The sequence below is a fragment of the Coturnix japonica genome, chromosome 4 (assembly GCF_001577835.2).
Source record: "Coturnix japonica isolate 7356 chromosome 4, Coturnix japonica 2.1, whole genome shotgun sequence".
Classification (NCBI taxonomy): domain Eukaryota; kingdom Metazoa; phylum Chordata; class Aves; order Galliformes; family Phasianidae; genus Coturnix; species Coturnix japonica.
In genome coordinates, this window is record NC_029519.1 from 12,869,330 (window position 1) to 12,887,095 (window position 17,766).

Here is a 17,766-nt window from a genome sequence, read left to right on the forward strand (position 1 = left end):
GTTTCATAACTCTAAGAAATCCTTGCAGCGTATCAGCTCTGCAGCTTTACAGTTTGCTCATTGGCTGCAATAGATCTCAGGGGTCTGTTATTAAGGGGGATTACTTGCCATTGTCACGTTGTATTTGAGCAGTTGGTGCTGTAGGCCGAGCAGTGCCCTGAGCTGCTCATCTGAGTGGGTGCTGGGGCTTTTCCCTCCTGCAGAGCAGTGGCTTCATCTCCTAACAGGTGCTGGGCATGCAACTGGGGAGCTGATCTGACAGGTGGTGCACTGGCTTGACTGCATCCGGTACTCTAGGAAGGAAGATATAAGTGCAGTGCTTTATTTCATCCTCAGACACTGTTGTATATTGTGTGCCTGTTATAACGCTTATTTAATGTAATGTACTCATGAGAGCTCATTAGCAGGTCGGATCCAGAATGTTATAGAATGGGCCACAGATGTTCCACCTATTATGTTGTAGCTGTGCGGTGAAAGGTGGAAGATTAGATGTCAATAGGAAACATACAACTAGCACCATATTTTTAGTGCTGCTCATAGATGCCCAATGAACGTTCTTTAATTTGCTTCTTTGCTCTTTCCTAGGTACCGTAGTGAGAAGATGACCATGAGCTACACAGAGTACCTTGCCCACCGTCAGCATCATCACTTCCAAAATGGCATTGGGCACCCCCTTCCACCATACAACCATTATTCCTGACACTGAGCCGCATGACCAGTCACTGGACCTCTCTGCAGACCTCTTCCCAGGAGACCCTGCCCCTTCTTGGTCTAGCTATCTCTATTACTGTACCATTTTATGATGATAGTTTCCGTTGCCATTTTGAGGCTTCTCCATAGTTGGTTAAGCTCATTGTGGCAACGGGAGGGAAAACTGCGTTATTACAAAGATCCCATACTTTTTTATTGAATCACTGCAGATTTTTTTGCAGCATATATAGCCCTTGGGTTTTTTATGAAATGTTAAATTTCTACTTCATTAGCATTGAATTATATCAGTCAAGACTTTCTGTGACTGTGGATGGAAGGAAGAGTTTAAGGATTACAATTAGGGATTCTTTGCTCAGAAAAAAGAGAAAGAAAAAAAGGCACTCATGGCTTTTTCATTAATAGCTCTGTCAGGGAATGAAACATATCAGATTCAGGTATTATATTAGACAATGAATAGCATTTTCTTAACCTTCTTAATAGTAGTCTGTGGTACAATATTTCATAGACATTCTTCTTCCCTTTGAGCTTTTCCGTGAGCTCCGTGCCATGGTTGAGCAAAGAGCTCGTGGAAAACAAAAGAAACACAGGGAAGAAGAAACTCTGAAATATGGAAAAAGGACCTGGCCACTTGGGAGGAACATGGGAATGCTGTCAGGACCTGCAGGGATGCGGCGAGGAAGGCTAAGGCCCACTTGGAGTTAAATCTGGTGAGGGAGGTCAGGGACATCAAGAAAAGTTGTGGGAATTGTTTTGTTTTTTTTCCAGTATCTCAGTAGCAAAAGGAAAACTAGGGAAAATGTGGGCCCTGCTGCTTAATGAGGTGGGTGCCCTGGTAACAGGGGATGCTGAGAAGGTGGAGATGCTGAACACCTTCTTTGCTTCAGTCTTTACTAATTAGACTGTCCCGCTGGAACCTCAGACCAAGGAGCTAAGAGAGTCTGGAGAAAGGAGGACTTCCCCTCGGTCCAGGAGGATCATGTCAGAGATCATCTAGGCAACCTTGACTCACACAAATCCACTGATCTCAATGGGATGCACCCACAAGTGCTGAGGAAGCTGGCAGAAGTGATTGCCAAACCACTATTGGAGAATGGGAAAGGTGCCCAAAGACTGGAGGACAACCAGTGCCACTCCAGCCTTCAAAAAGGATGAGAAGGAGCTGGGAAACTACAGGTCAGTTGGCATCACCTCTGTCCCCGGAAAGGTGATGGAACAGCTTGTTCTGGATGTCATCACCAAGCACGCAGAAGAGAAGGTGGTTATCTGGAGTAGTCAGTGTGGATTCACCAAGAGGAAATCATGCTTGACCAACTTGGTAGACTTCTGTGATATCATCACCAGCTGGGTAGATGAGGGAGACTGATTGACTTCAGCCAGGCTTTAGACAAGACTGTGCAGCCATTCAGCAGGACATTACAGGTTGGCGATTTGGGCAGAGAAGAACCTGATGAACTTTAGGAAGAGCAAGTGTAGGGTCCTGTTTCTGGGAAGGAATGACTCCTTGCATCAGTAGAGGTTTAGGGGCCAGCTTGCTGGAAAGGTGTTCTAAAGAGAAGGAGCTGAGTGCTGGCTGTGAGGCAGCAGTGTGCCCTTGTGGCCAGGAAGGCCAACTTTATCTTGGGGTGTGTTACAAAGAACATGGCCAGCAGATCGAGGAGCTGATCCTCCCCCCACTTCTCTGCCCTGGTGAGGCCACATCTGAAGCACAGTGTCCAGTTCTGGGCTCCCCAGTTCAAGATATCTTCTAGAGAGAGTTGGAGAAGGGCCACAAAGATGAAAAAGGGCTGGGAGCATCTCCTGTGCGAGGAGAGGCTGAGAGACCTGGGGCTGTTCAGTCTGGAGAAGGGAATGCTGAGAGGGGATCTCATCACTGTTTATAAATATCTAAAGTGTAGGAGTCAAATGGATGAGGACAGGCTCTTTTCAGTGACGTGCAGCAATAGAACAGGGGACACTGGGCAAAAAAACTGGAACACAGGAAGTTTCATAACAAACATGAGGAAGAACTTCACTACTTTGAGAATAACAGAGCACTGGAGCAGGCTGCCCAGAAAGGTGGTGGAGTTTCAATTTCTGGATTCAATATTCTGATTCAATATTCAAGACCCACCTGGATGCCTTCCTATGTGATCTGCTTTAGGGAACCTGCTTTAGCAGGGGATTGGACTGCATGATGTCCAGAGGTTCCTTCCAGCCCCTAGAATTATGTGATTCTGTAACAGTATCTCACCCCTGCAGTAAAGATTTACTGTAGCTATATATGTAGGTTGCTCTGAAAATAATGCCTCCTATTAATTTACATGGAAACTACAACAGGTACAAAGAGCACAGTAACACTACTTGATAGAGAAAATGCTCAGCTACAGAACACTATTTTTCAACGCAGTCATCACCGTTAGCAGAGACTGCCCTTCTGCTGCCATCTGTCACACAGCAACAAAACATAACAGATTATTTATTGGTGGGAACGTTCAGTCTCTGCTGCCATCCCACCAACAACTGCCTCTGATTTTGTGGGCCAACATCATAAAGTAGGAGGCATTACTTTCAGAGCAGCCCTTGTACATGACCTCCAGCTCCAGCACACAGCCATAATTTGAAGGTTCGTATAAAAATGCTTTTCTGGATATGAAAAAGCAATTAAGCGTAATAAGAGGTGAGCAGCGTGCTCAGAATCATGTGGTCTAATTGAAAGTGTGTGACGTAACTCAGTAGGATACCTTTATCTCCTGTTCTGCTCCAGAAGCTGAGGGCAGCCCAGCACTGTCAAGCCTCCTCCTCATCATGCATTTGTAATGAGACAATGCCTTTCTGATGATCTCAAATTAGAAGTCACGTTTGTTTTTAGAACCAGATTGGTGAGTAGCGGATGTCATGTTAGGGAGAAAATGGATTTAGATTTTAGTGCCTTTGACTATGACATGGTTATACTTGCATATAAAATTCATAGAAAAAATATAGCAAACGCACCAGACGTTCCAGCAATCTACATTGAGTTCTGTGCTGCTCTGGTGTCAGGTTTTGGGGGATTTTATAAAGTGAGATATTTTTCATTTTCTTTTGTTTTTGGTGGGGTTTTTTTAGCTTATTTTAGAAAACAAAAATCCCTGTTTTGTTCTTGCTTGTGCTTTTGAATTGGTGGGGTTTTATCAAGTCATGAATAGCTGGGTACCTTGTTGAAAAAAAAAAGAGATAGTGTTGTGCAAGAGCACAGGACAAGTATGCCATAATTTGTACATGTTTCCATGTATCACAGGAATAGTACTTGAGAGCTGTAAGTACTTTATAATGACTCTCCACAAGGTAGGGGAAAGAAAACTGATGAGAACTTCTAACAAGTGTAGAAATAGGACTTTTTAAGCAGTGTGCGTGGTGTGGTTGTAGGCTGGGAGCTGCCTCCTCGCTCACGTGCCTGTAGAACGCCCACCAATACCCGCTGTAGTTCAGTGCATGTTTTAGGGGACTCCACATCCCATCTGGTATGGAAAAGACCTTCCTCATATGGGCGAGTCAATTACGGTAAGCAGAAATTGCAGTTGTTATTTCGAATAAGGAGCGTTTTTAAAAATCCATATAGCACTCAGATAAATGAAGATCAAGTTCAGATATGGATAAATGATCCCTCATGTGAGAAACGCCACTTAATGTGAGCGGAGGTTCTTGTAGAAGGTCTTTTGTGTTCCTTCATCCACAGCATCCGATGTCCAAATATTTCCATTTTCAGTTGTGATGCCTTAATTTCTAAGCAGAGGGCCTGAAGCGTCAGGAGCCAAGAGGTGCCAGGCAGACGCTGCAGAAACTAATAGATGTTTATACAGAGGCTATTTTGGATGATATTGTTGTCTTGTTTCTACTTGGGGGGAGCGGTTTAAAATGGGTTTGTCTTCAAGTGGAAGCTGTGAACCGGTGGCTGCCCAAGAGGTGTTTTGGTTCTGTTTTTTTTTTTCCTTGCCCTTATAGGGAAACTGAGCACAAACTGAATCATTCTGCTGCAAAAAACAAACAAGCAAAACACAAAGTCATCCCACCCTGTCTTTAGCCGTCATCTCGTTGCAGACGCTCCCAGCGCTGCCTGAGCTCATCGTTAGAAGTTTTTTTAAGCAGATCTATTATATATAGAAATATATATGTATTGAAAGGTGCTAATCAACCTCAAGCAGGTCACGTGACTGGTCATGCGGATCTAAAAATCATATCAGATTTTTTTAAGAAATCTTCGATATATGCAGATGTTATACAGAATTTCTTACCAGTGTAATAATAATATACTGATGAATAAACAATCCTGCGGGTTTTTAAGGACAAGGTCAGCAATACTCCCCCACCATGGCTTGGGGGGGAAAGGATAGTTTTGTCTCCTTTTTGTATACAGCATAATGCACAATGCATTTTTGTCTATCTATCTCTTAGTAGCCGTCGCTTACAGATATGGTTAAAAGGGTGTTATACAAACTGTAAAGGTGTGCTTTCAACACGACTTAACGCCAGGCCCTTCTGGACCAGAGTTTTGTATCACTAATTAAAAAAAGCTGTTACGAAGTTCTGCGGTCAATCAGGTTGTATGGTATTTTTTTGTAGAGAAGATTGGAATAATCTGTTTATCGACAGTGTTTGTAGGGCACCTACCTCCTCAGCACAAGACCGAGTGCTGAGAATACTGCGGATTGCTTCTAATTGTGGGGTTACCTGTACGAAACATGCAGTTCACTGTGACACAGTGGCACAGAATAGGTCTGTTGGCCTAAAGCGAATCGACAATTGCTTTCACAGTTGCCATTCTCTCATAGTTATCACTCTGTATTGCTGGATTTAGATGTATTTGTATTGTTGTTTTGGTTTTTTTTTTAATTTGGGGGCACTTCATAAGAAGTGAAGGTACAACCAGGTAGCTGATTTCACTCTTTAAGTTGGAATGCTGATCTTTGATAAGCACTAAATCCATTTGCCTTATTCCTTGAATATTTTTATTATTTTTTTTTTTTTAAATTATTCTTGTGCTTAACTTTTCTCAAGTCCCCCCTTCTGTAAACAAAGTGAGGCAGCAGAACCCCAGCCTGGCATCAGGCTGTTGCGTAGCCGTGCCTCAAGTGGCCTTCCTTCCTCCTGGACCGCTGCAGCACCGACTGACCTGGCACCATCTCAGCCCCAACGCTGGTCCCAGCAGGGGGAGGGCACCTGAGAGTTCTGACCTCAGATACGATCCTAAGAGAGTCGAATCCCATTTGCACACCCTGGCGTTTGTATACGGACCTCTTTACTTGTCTTCAAAATGTGCGGGTTTTTAAAGTCGTTGTCTGGAGTAGGTTACATCTCTCATGTGTGTTAGACCGAACCAAAGAAGCCTCCAGCCATGCCCAGATGCTGCTCCTGAAGCCTGCCTTCCAGTCCTTGCAAAAGCCCCGCAGGATTAAATGTGTTAATTTTTTTATTTTTGTACAGTTTCTAACTGATTTTTGCTAGTGATGTTAATTGAATTAAGTTTATTTGGGGGAGTCCGAGGACCTCCATTGAAATAAACCGGTGACTTTTCCTTTTATGTTAAAAAAAAAAGAAAAAGAAAAAGGAAATTAAAAAAAAAAAAAGGAAAAAAAAAAAAAAGAAAAAAAAAAAAGAAACCCAAAGTGTGCCTCTAAGATTTAAAGGGTTTCTGGTTACATTTATTCTTAAGACCAGCAATGATTCTTTATATAGAAAGATATGTTTTCCTCGTTTTTTATTACTGTTCAATAAAAAAAAACAAAGACCTCTTTCTTTGCTCTGGACCCAGTAATTGCGCTGGTACATAAACGCACTGAGAAAAACAAACTTTTGTTTGAGACTTTTGTAACAACTTCTGACTGTTTTTGTATATCAACGTTGATTCTTTTCCAAATATTTGGATCTACTTTCTTAAGTTATTTTAGCTTTTTATATGTTACGAAAAAGAAAACCTTTAAATTGCTCACCAGCATCCTGAGTTATCTAATGCCGTGGTGACACACAGTGGGCTTGGAGCTGCCTGGAGTAGCTGACAAGGCCTCTCTTTTTCTTCCTTTCTTAGTAACTTGATTGATGACGAATTATATCACAGATTACCCGAACCCCTTCCTTTATAACCGGATCCTCCTTCCTTCCACATTTAATTGCTATTAGTGTGAAGAAACTGTTGAAATGGGCATTTTAATATAAGTATGGCTTAAAAAAAATTTAAAAAAAAGATAAAAAGAGGAAAAAGAAAAAAAAACATTATATAGAAGGTTATCTGTGGGTCTGTGAGATATGGCTGTGGAAAGATATTGTAGTAGTTTTAACACTATTGTTATTACCTTTTAAATCATTTACCCAATAAAATAAGGAAAAAGAATCACCATTTCTTTTTACGTTTCTCTGCTTGATCGCGTGGCTTTGTCAGTTGATTGCTTTTCTTTTTTCTTTTAATGTAAGCATTCACAATTAGTGAATCACTAATTCACTAATAACTGTTATTTATAACTGATAACAGGGTTATCACAGAACAAAAACCAAACTAACCAAACAGTACCAAATATTAGGGCTATGTCAAAGAGGGCAGTTGGGTTATCCTTCCATTCAGCATTATTGCAGTGTACTTACGTGTCCTTACAATTACAGCCAGAAGCTTTTCAGAAAGGCAGTAATGATGGCAATTGTGTGAGATTGGCCAGAAAGCCCTCGAGAACATCTTTGGAGTTCTAGATGCAGTGATAATCACTCTTGGATCTAGCAGTACAGACAGCTTCAGACAGGAGAAGCTGTATTCATATTGATTTGATGAACACCTGTCTGTTATCAAGTCTCTGTGAATCCAGCTGTTAATACCTACAAATGGGAGAAGAACATCAATTTCAGTTTTCTTACCTACGTTGAAAACAGAGTGAACAAGACAGGCATAGTGCCTGGCATGATTAGAAAGACAACAAAAATTACAATACCATTAAAATGCATTTATTTGTTTTAATTCAAAGGTTTAAGAACTGTTTGCCCAGTGAGCTGGACATCATAGGGCACAACCACCAAAAAAAAAAAAAAAAAAAATCAGACCAAAATACAAAACCAAGTACACAAAGTATCCCTTATTTGTAAATGTTACCTCATAACCAAGTTTCAGCACATTAAAAAGTTTACAAAATTTATAACTTTCCTACAAATTATACAGAACTAACAGCATACACGGCAGTTGAGCCTCTCCACAACCAGCCTTGACATTGCCATTCTATTTCATGCCTGGGTAGCTCTACACTTGAGCTCTGGCTAATGGGAACCGCAAGCTTCCAAAGACCGCTAGTGTGCTTCAGTCCAGTCCCTGAGCGGCTCCACTTCCCTGGCACAGGTTGGTTGGTGAGAGCAGTGTGGGTATGCGGCCTGTTCTGCCCGCTGCATCCTCTGCAGCGTTGAGATAATGACTCAGTAAATGCAGAAATAATTTTAAAAAAGTACAAAAATTGACCCTGAAGTAAAACATCATCATTTAAAAAACAGCTCGATTTGAACTAAGTTACAATAAAGCTGCAGTACAAGTATACAGCAATATCATATTGAGTACAAGATCACAAGAATCAACATATTTGTTATGCGTCTTGTCACTAAAAATGACAACATCAGCACTGATCCATCTGCCCATAGAAACCTTTCTCCTCCTAACAGAAGGGCTGATATATGCCCTCCTTTTAGCTTTTTCTCAGCTGCGTTAAGTCTTAGGAATGACTTAATTCCTAAGTATCCACCTCAAGTTGAACTATTTAAGGTGACAAGCGCTAGGATGCGACAAAATGGCCTCAAGTTGCACCAGGAGAGGTTTACATTGAACATCAGGAAGAATTTCTGCACAAGAAGAGTGGTCAGGCATCGTACTGGGCTGCCCAGGGAAGTGGTGCAGTCCCCACCCCTGGGGGTATCTCAGAGACGTGTAGATGTGGCACTGAGGGACATGGCAGGTGAGGTTAATGGTTGGACTCGAAGGTCTTTTCCAGCCTAAATGAAGCTATGGTCCTATGACTTGCAAACAGCAAGAAGAACATCAAAGTCTATGGTTGTCATTAGGTATAGATGCACAGGAAGCAAATGCCTATGGTTTAGATGCAAGAATTAGAATATAAAAGTAAAATACAGTACTTGGAACAGTTGCATGTAGCCATTTCTGAAAGGAAAATACAATTAGGTTTTACAAAATGTTACAAAATATACTGAAATATCAAAACCCCAACTGTGGCTAGAGACAGAGGGATACATCTGTAATGAGGTACTCTGTAGTTTTCAGGTATGCAAATGAATGACTTTTCATGTCTCCCAGCCTCAGCAAGGCAGCATCTGCTAAAGCACAAGTGAACTTTGCTTATAGGCAGCATTTGTCAAGCCCTAAGATGCTGAACCAAAACCAGAGTACACGTGTGCATTCAAGAGTTTGGAGTGATTTATATATAATTATCATCAAGTGCTGGGAATTTCATCCTTCAGAAGAAACAAAATGCAAACCTCTGGTGCTTAAACAGAAGGAAGTTAAGCAGATACAGTTCATACACTGCCAACAGTGCCTGAACCCTTAAAGTTATCTCTGCATCTGTACTGGACAGCGAGAACCTTGGCACAATAATATCCATAGGCTATCACCAGATCTGTACAGCATGACTGTTCACATAATAAACCATTCATGTTAAAGAAAATCTTCCAGGGAACAGATACCCCTATATGAAGGCTAAGTACTCTATATTACTTTTCAAATGCATTTCATACACATTGAACAAGCTCTGTCATCTGCATCCTCCAAACAGCAATTCAAAGCAACTGAAGAGCAAAGAACGTGAATTTCCACTGATGTTTCAGAAGTTCATTCCCTTTCTGCTTCCCTTCTGCCCTATTCTTCTTCCCCATACACAAAGCTTGTGTCTCAGGTGTGCTGACAACTTCTGTACAGCTACACCATAAACCAAACTGAAAGACTGTGTTTAAAAACAGTTTTCAGAACACGCTGGGGGGAATTGTGACCTAATCTAGGTGTTCCTGCTCCAGCAGGGGATTGGATTAGTTGATCTTCTGAGGTCCCTCCCACAATCCCTGACATCCTCTGACGACTGTGGATAAAAGCTCAGCCAGCTTCATTGATGGTGAGCAATAAGCAAAAACAGTGAGCACAGCTTACCATCAAGAAAAGTTTAAGACTCAGCTGCCCTTCTTCCCTCCAGATCCCAGTGGCTCCACTCTCCTGACAGCCATAAAATCCAGATGCTCATAAAATCCTTATTGAGTGTAGCAGCCACTTCTCTTTACTGAAATATTACATTCAATTAGACATTTTAGTATCTTAAGCCACAAGTTCAACATGCACCAAAACCCAAACTGGGGAGGTGTGAAAAGGAAATAAGAGTTTTCCTCAATTTTAAGTCATAAGGACTTGAAAATTTTGTATTTTAAGAAAAGAGACTGCACTGAGCTTACTTAAATGCGTCTTGCTTCTGCAGTCTTAATTGACTGGAGGCAATTAATGGTGATAAGTGTGAATACTCCTGTTCATCTTAGCATCTCTCAGCAACATCGTGTATTTCATCAACTGCAAATGAAATATTGACTCTTGAATTAAGCACCACATCAGCAGTTAATTAAGTAGTCTTCCATGGGTGGGTTCAGGCCTTCAGTACCAATACACATTGTCTTTAGCTCACCCCTCCACAAATATACAACACATGTCCTGGTTCACTGAAGCAGTAATGAGACAGCTCGATAAAATTAATTGTGTACTTAAACATCTGTAGGATCAGTAATTCACAGTCAACTCCATGAGACAGTAGTTCTTACTACCAAGTGCTTACTTTTCTCAAACCAAACAAGGTAGTAGTTCAGTCTATACAACTGGGACTAGCTATAGACCATTCATAGTTTAGCTCAATATTACATCTCAATTTGTAGTAAATAGCACAGGTTGTTTACTTCATAGACATGGAAAAAAGCCAGAAGCTGGTCTGTAAATTTGGATGTAGCAGAAAAGACTTTGAGTGGGAAATGTGCTTAAAAAACAAGACAACAACAAAAAACATGCAAAGTGAAAACATTTGGACAAGTCATTTGTTATATGACTCCCCAGTTATATTCTTAACAGGAAAGAGAACAAAAAAAGTCAACCACTTATTCTTACTTCTCTTCTTGAGGTATAAACAACTGTACCTTAACATCAAGATGTATCTTCAGGTGATCCATCCAGAGGAGGTATGACGGTTCTGTCTTTCTCTTAAAAGTCACAGCTATGACAATGCAAAGCCAATGGCAACTAACGTTTTGTACAACACAGCTCCTGCAGCCCTGAAATGCAACAGGCTGCACAGCACAGATCTACAGTTAACTATCAGGAAAAACACAGTAAAGACATCCAAGCTTCCCCCCCTACAGTTTCTCCCCTTTTCCAGTTTACTATTTATAATTCTCTCCACTTAGATCCTTTTCTACTTCAAAACTAATATTGACAATTAGATCTAGCCTATTAGATCAAGTAACATTGTCTTCTCAGTAGAAGCCTGTGCTGTTTTCACATTCCTTTTTATACTCATTTTAAAAATCAGTATGAAGAATGTTTTAGAGCTATAGAGACAGAAAACAGTTTCATTTTGTTTCCTCACCAACCACTCTACTAAGGATCTGGGTAGAATACAGAGGAGGAATGTTTAAAATGCTACTAAGTGAAAAAAAGAACTGTTTACACTGTACATTGCATCTCTACTCAGTCTCCAGTCTAAGCTAAGTGACAGAAGCACTTTGCTTAAGGCAGGTCAGCATTGTTGATTAAATACCTATCATAACTTACACATAACATGGGCTTTTTCATAATTTCTGTGTGGTGTTTTTCTACTCACTCAAAATCATCTCTGAAGCATCAAGATCTGATGTGACCTCACTGATCAGACATTTATCCTTAGCAAGCTGGAAACCAAAGCATTCAGTTAAAAAAAAAAAACAAAACAAAATGAAAACAAAACCAACACAAGGTATTTGAAAGAGTTATTGTTCCCCAATATTTCCAACCAGCTTAAAGAAAATACAGTAAAACGTCACTGCCTTGCACTTATGACTAGGATATTAAGTGCACGTCGTTCCACCGTGACCGTTTTGCAACATGTAAGTGCTAAGAGTTAAGCCACGATGATGCATTTCAAGATGTGTTCTGTTCGCATCAGTAGAGAGTTGGAATTCAGCTTTATTTCCTATCCTCTGATATAATTGTATTAATGGAAAAATCGTACTTAGTGGAAATAAGTCAAAATGAGGTAGCGCTGCCACTCTTTGCTGGAATGTAGATTGATCCTCACCTAATTTTAAAGGGTAAATTAGCAAGATTCTACTGTAATCTACACAAAACATATAGAGCAGAAACCTCTTCCAGAATAAGGCCACTGATGCTGCCATTGACAGTAGGCAGTGAAAAACAGCAGTTGAAAGAAAAACCCTCAATTGATAATAGAGGTGTTTGTGAGGCCATAAACTGCGGGGAGAAAAATAATAAACACATTGTCTTCTCATCCCTCCTCTTGGTTTTCCAGTATGAACATAAGGGTTTCTGCTTCCTGTATGTACTGCTCCATGGGGAGAAATTTCAGTCAATTTTCTTAGCTGGAAGTCTAAGCAAGTCCACACTACATTTAAAGACGGGGTCAGCGCAGTAAAACAGTAAGATGACAAGCTTCCCGTGAGTCATAGTCATAATAGTCTGATGTCCAGATGCCCAAATTCGATACCAGCGCCCATAAAAAGGATCTGAAATGGCTGGGCATAACATGTTGTTCAGATTCACTTCTGTAACCTAGGAAAGGGACAACAAGTTTATAAATTAACATGATTTGTACTGCACTGATTCAGACACCAGAAAGGCTAATTTTCAAATTACCATGATAATTAGAGTTGTTGAACAAAGGATTATTACCTCAACACTAGCAGGGCAGCTTTCAGAAGGAAAGCAGATCTGAATTCAGTTGTACATTTAATAGATGGATTCATGCAGGTACATGGCTGATTTATGAAACGTTTTGCCAGTACTTGTGAGACATAAGATACAAGTGTCCATTAAAACATGCAATTAAAAACCTGCACACAAGTAATCTTATCCATGTCTACCTGGACACCTCAGAAAACTAGTCAGCATGTTCACTTTCACTCTATTTTCAAACTATCCATTTATTAACCTCCATTTACTTACCAGTCCCAGAATCTGCAAGATGCTGAAGTGATATACAAACATAAGGCCAGTAGATAAAAGAGCCCACCAGAAATTGCAGAGTGGTTCTGGAGTGTAGATCCCTTGAAAAGAAAGGAATACATTAGTGTTCAGTTAGCATTCAGCTGAATTGCTCTGTCCATCAAACACTCATGAATAATCTTCTCTTTCCTCTGTGGGTGCTAGGGCATCTGGCTTGAGCTGATAACTTACTGAATACCATTATAATAATTAATATTTGAGAGCTTTATTTCTTACCTGGAGCATCCAAGATAGCTTCCTCCCCTCCTCCCAATCCAGCATTAAAATGTATAACGTATTACCTCACTAAACATGCCTATTCTTCACCAAAAACAATGATTTTTTACCTTATTTTTTCTTCTACCTCAGAAGTAATAAATCATTCTAAAATGCAATAGTGGTGTAAAATGAAGTCTTAAAAATCGTGTTCCTCAAACACCTGCTTCTTACGAGGACTGTGAGTTAAGCATGCACAAAACTAACCCAGGTAGTGGGAGGGTTACTAGCCTTTGCCAGCTGGCATATTTGGGAATTACCAGGAAGATTTAAGAGACTTCAGCATATGCTGTGCAAGCCTGCAAGGAATCCAAATTTAACTACATGTGCATAGCTAGCTGTGACAGTCCTCACCGGACTAAAGCTGGTACAAGTGTGCCTATGTATGGTATTTTACATAGATAAAAGCAAATAACTGCTGTTATCTGCTTCGCCACACCAACGCATGGTGGTGCATGCTGTCTGTTTTACAATCCACAGAGGACTGCTGTCTCAATCCCTGTTGCCCTGTTAACTATTTTTTTCCTGCATAGTTTTCTCCCACAGCTTTTACCCATCATGCCAGTCTAGATTGTTTCAGGAAGCTACTTCAAAATCAAGCTAATTTAAATAGAATCTTCTGCAAGTAAAAGTATTCTTACCAGCATTACCTACACCCCTGTCTAAAACTGTTTATTCATTGTCCACTCAGTATTACAGCTTCTCTGTTGCTTGCCAATTAAAACTAAGGAGCTGGTTGCGTGCTTGAATGACAGCAGCACATATGTCCCCTATATAGCACTCATTATTTATTTAACAAGCAATACTGTCAATGTAATTATCCAAAATACAACTGCACACCATGTTTAAGTAAGCAAAATGCTACTGGGCGCTACCACAATAAACAGGAGCAGCAGGGAAGCTACTTTGAAAGCATAAGGCAGCTTATAAGATTTCTTATCAAGTGGATGGGTGAAAGTCAGAGGAAGAAAATCCCAAGGTAAAAAATGAACTCTACATGAATTAAGTGGAGTTTTGCAGTTAGAGGGAAAAAACTCACACAACTCTAATTCTTAGAGCATGCTTGCTAAGTATGTTAGAAGTGCTAGCATCCTACTTACTATCTTATCTAGAAACCAGAACAGGAATCTTCACTTAAAAACACTGAAATTCATTAAGCTCCACTGCCTGAAAACATCAGTAAGACAGCAGGGAAGTGATGCTACCTCGCATATAGTTTTTCATTGTAGACATTAAGAGAAGAGCAACTAGCCTTGACAACCAAGATACAAAACAAAATAAGATTTAATAGAAGACAGTTCTTTTGGGAAGGAACTATACAGACCGTCATCAAGTCCTGACTGCTTCAGCCTAACCACAAGTTAATGCATGTTATTGAGGGCTTTATCCATATGCTTCTTCAACACTGACAGATGTAGGACATCTAAAACTGCTGTAGAAGAGCCCACTGGAATTGGCGGTAGGGCTATATGTATTTGGTTTCATGCGAACTTGCTTATGTTTTACCAGAAGTTTCTGTAATGCCTGTGAACAGACACTACTGAGGTAAACACACAGAGAAGCTCAAATCCAGACCTTGATACTGAAGGCAATCCGGGAGACCAAGCATGCAGGCAGAGGATAAACACACCAAAATAGACACATGAATCCAGCCATGAAACAGGAGTGGTGAGAGAATGTAGTCATTAAAAGACACAGTAAATCGCACAAGATGACAATACAGATCAGTGGCATAGTTTGGCTTTGAACCCAAGCTTCTCATGTCCAGTTTCAGTCCAGTCAGGGAATCACATTTCAAAAGTCACTAAGAAATGCTGTTGGGGTTCCTCCAGACAGGAATTTCACACTGCTACATCCTCTCTTTGTAGAAAAGCTTTAAATAAAAAGCCAAAAAAACCCACTGGTGACTTTCAGCCTGTGCAGCCTTTCAATCTCAGTGTAATAGAAAATTCCCTCCTTGGTAGACTTGGCAATCCTGAGAACAATAGTGCTATTTTCAGCAGCAGCAGCAGCATTATCTGGACATCAAGGGATAAAAGGAAGCAATGACCTCCACAGAAAAACGTTTCAGAGCGCTCTGGGTTCCCAAATGCATTTTGGGGAACTGATTTTTTAATTCATACTTGGGATATTTTCTGTATATTTCTCACTAGATAAATAATCACTACAGATGTTATTACTCTGTGGTCCTGCTATTCAACAGATGACTGCTGAACAGAGCAGTGTGATCTATTTTCTGTAGCACAGCCTTAACAAAAACACGCAAGCAGGAAAACCGAGACCCAGCTGAGTGGTTGTTTGAGCAGCCTGTGTTGGCTTTGGCAAAAGCTGTTTGCTGCTTACATGGGAAATCAATTCCAGTATGTGGCAGTGAGCTTCACTGTCTCTCTATCCACTAAGGATCACAGGCACTTCTTACATGTTAAGCACTCTCAAAAATTTAATCCAGCTGCCAGTCTGGCACTAATCTAATTCTCAGAAATGCTCACGCTCTGGACAGTGGAGACTGTTCCAAATCAGGGTCATCCAAGTAGGCTGTAACATTTGTTCTTGTGTTGAAATACCACAGCAGCAGATCTTGCAGTTTAGATCAAACTTCATTATCTCGGTGGCACTGATAGGAAGGATTTCACATAGGTCGAAGGGCTTAGTAATCATCATCAGCTTCTGAAACAAGTATTAGTGTGACCTTGAACAAGCTATGCATTTAATTTTGCCATTTAGAAAATGGAAGCAAGGCTTCAATAATCTGAAGATCAACATAAAGACTCAATTTCTTTTATATTAGTTTCCATCTCCCTCCACAAAGTCTCACATTACTTCCAGTGTTGTAAGTGCGTAGTTAACTTCTGAATTACTTATTTCAAGCTGACAAAAAATAGTGTTGTAAAAATCTGAGCACAATTTAGTAGAAAGTAAATTGAGATGCAGACTGGAATTACTTCTCTGCTTGAACCAGAGGAGAACCTAAATATAGTACAATAATTCTCCTTTTAATTCAATAGTTTTAAAACCATCCTTTTCTCTTAGTGTCTTGCTTTCATTCCCACTATACTTTATAGAGATTTTTCACTTTAGTACCCTCCAAAGTACAGCTAGGCCTGCTTAATTCATAACTCTGTGACTACTGCAGTTTCTTCATTTTCAAGCTTGCAAAAAAGGCGAGGGCAAGCTTGCTTCCACTTATTTCCCTTAATTAAGGGGCTATTTCCAATAGTGTGCATGTTTTGGCCTATGAAGGTAGCTAACAGCCTCCCTTCCAGCAGAGAAAAAGATGCCCTCAAAAGGATGAGCTAGTTCTCACCTGAAATTTGCTATTTCCCCCAGCTGTTCTGAATCCGTGTGTTGATTTCATGTGCTGCATTATGCCAGTAGATGTCTAGTTCTTGGCTGTCAGCTATGCTTGTCAAAATCAGCTTGGACGGGGGATCTTGTATTACCTATCCCCATCACAAACTACTATTGATATCTATACAGAAGGTTCTTTCTCTTCCTGGTACATGTACATGTTGCGCTAAAATATTCTCCTAAACTTCTGTCTCTTACATAAAGTATATCGCTGAGACTGGAGATAAACTAGATTTATGACAATCTAACTGGATTTGAATACATAAAAGTTTTCCTGAATTGCTGATGTTTACTATAAAACCCGCTTTATAAGTTCATTTAAAAGATATGGAAGACTATCATTAAATACAAACAAGAGTCACAAAGTGGCTGAGAAAGGATACAACAGCACATTTAAAGGCATTTTTAGGTGATCTCCTACTCATGCCAACAAGTCCTTCGCAGCCAAAGGGAGAGCACAGGTTTGGTTCCCTAGCTGCTTCAATCGTACTTCCTAGTTTACAGCTACAGGAAAAACAGTCCTTCCATCTGCGCCTCTTGTATGTGCACCACATCTTACAACTGAGCCCAGCATCTCATTAGGTAAAATACACTGCAGTGCCCCTAAGGAAGCTGGCTCTCCAGAGCCAGATGACTTCTGAAGCATCACAGCAGCAGGCTTTGTTGCAGGGGAAGTTCATGAACTACTGCTGACTTTCTCACATCGCTAGAGAAATTGTTCCCTTCCGTTGCCACCTTTGAAGGCAGTTAGATCAAAAAAGAAAATGGCCTCATGACTTCAGTCAGAGAGAAAGGTTGTTTTGCTTATGAGAAACACAGCATTTGCCTTATAAGACGAAAAGCCTCTCTCTACTCCTAGCAAACAGCTTACCTACTTCAGTTCTGAGTATCCATCTATCTGTCCATTTGCACGCAGCTGTATAACAACCAGCTCTTAAAAAGAGATGGAGCCAGACTGAAAAGGCTGTACAGAGTTTGCCCCAAAAGGAGACTTTTTTTATTCCTTGTCCTAAATTAAAACCAAATAAATTTACCATCTCCACAATATGGACAACCTCCTTTTGAACTGTCAATTTTGAGAATTTGCACAGCCATTTCAGTGGAGTGAATGCAAGTGACCGTCTCCCCCTGCAGGAGAAAGCATCAGAACCATACAGCAATTAAGTGCCACCAATACAAAGGCATCTGATTAAGCACGTAAGATCTTCAGGTACCTCTGT

At 40.5% G+C, this 17,766-nt stretch overlaps 2 protein-coding genes across 5 annotated transcripts in view; one reads left to right on the plus strand and one right to left on the minus strand.

The window, feature by feature from the left end:
• The window catches only part of AMMECR1 (AMMECR nuclear protein 1), an 84,565-nt gene extending 78,271 nt beyond the window's left edge, over nucleotides 1–6,294 (plus strand). The window contains exon 7 of the mRNA XM_015860463.2: nucleotides 586–6,294. Coding sequence (XP_015715949.1) covers nucleotides 586–700 — 115 coding nt within the window. The 3' untranslated portion in view covers nucleotides 701–6,294. The remainder of the gene's footprint in view (nucleotides 1–585) is intronic.
• TMEM164 (transmembrane protein 164) overlaps nucleotides 3,787–17,766 on the minus strand; it is a 90,511-nt gene continuing 76,531 nt past the window's right edge. For 2 of the 4 annotated variants that reach the window (XM_015860467.2, XM_015860466.2), the window contains exons 6-7: nucleotides 12,884–12,984; nucleotides 7,632–12,490 (exon numbers count right to left, since the gene is read on the minus strand). In XM_015860467.2, coding sequence (XP_015715953.1) covers nucleotides 12,284–12,490; nucleotides 12,884–12,984 — 308 coding nt within the window. In that variant the 3' untranslated portion in view covers nucleotides 7,632–12,283. Of the gene's footprint in view, nucleotides 7,528–7,631; nucleotides 12,491–12,883; nucleotides 12,985–17,766 lie in introns of those variants that run through there. The other 2 variants (XR_004306992.1, XR_001554616.2) reach the window with 2 other exon arrangements.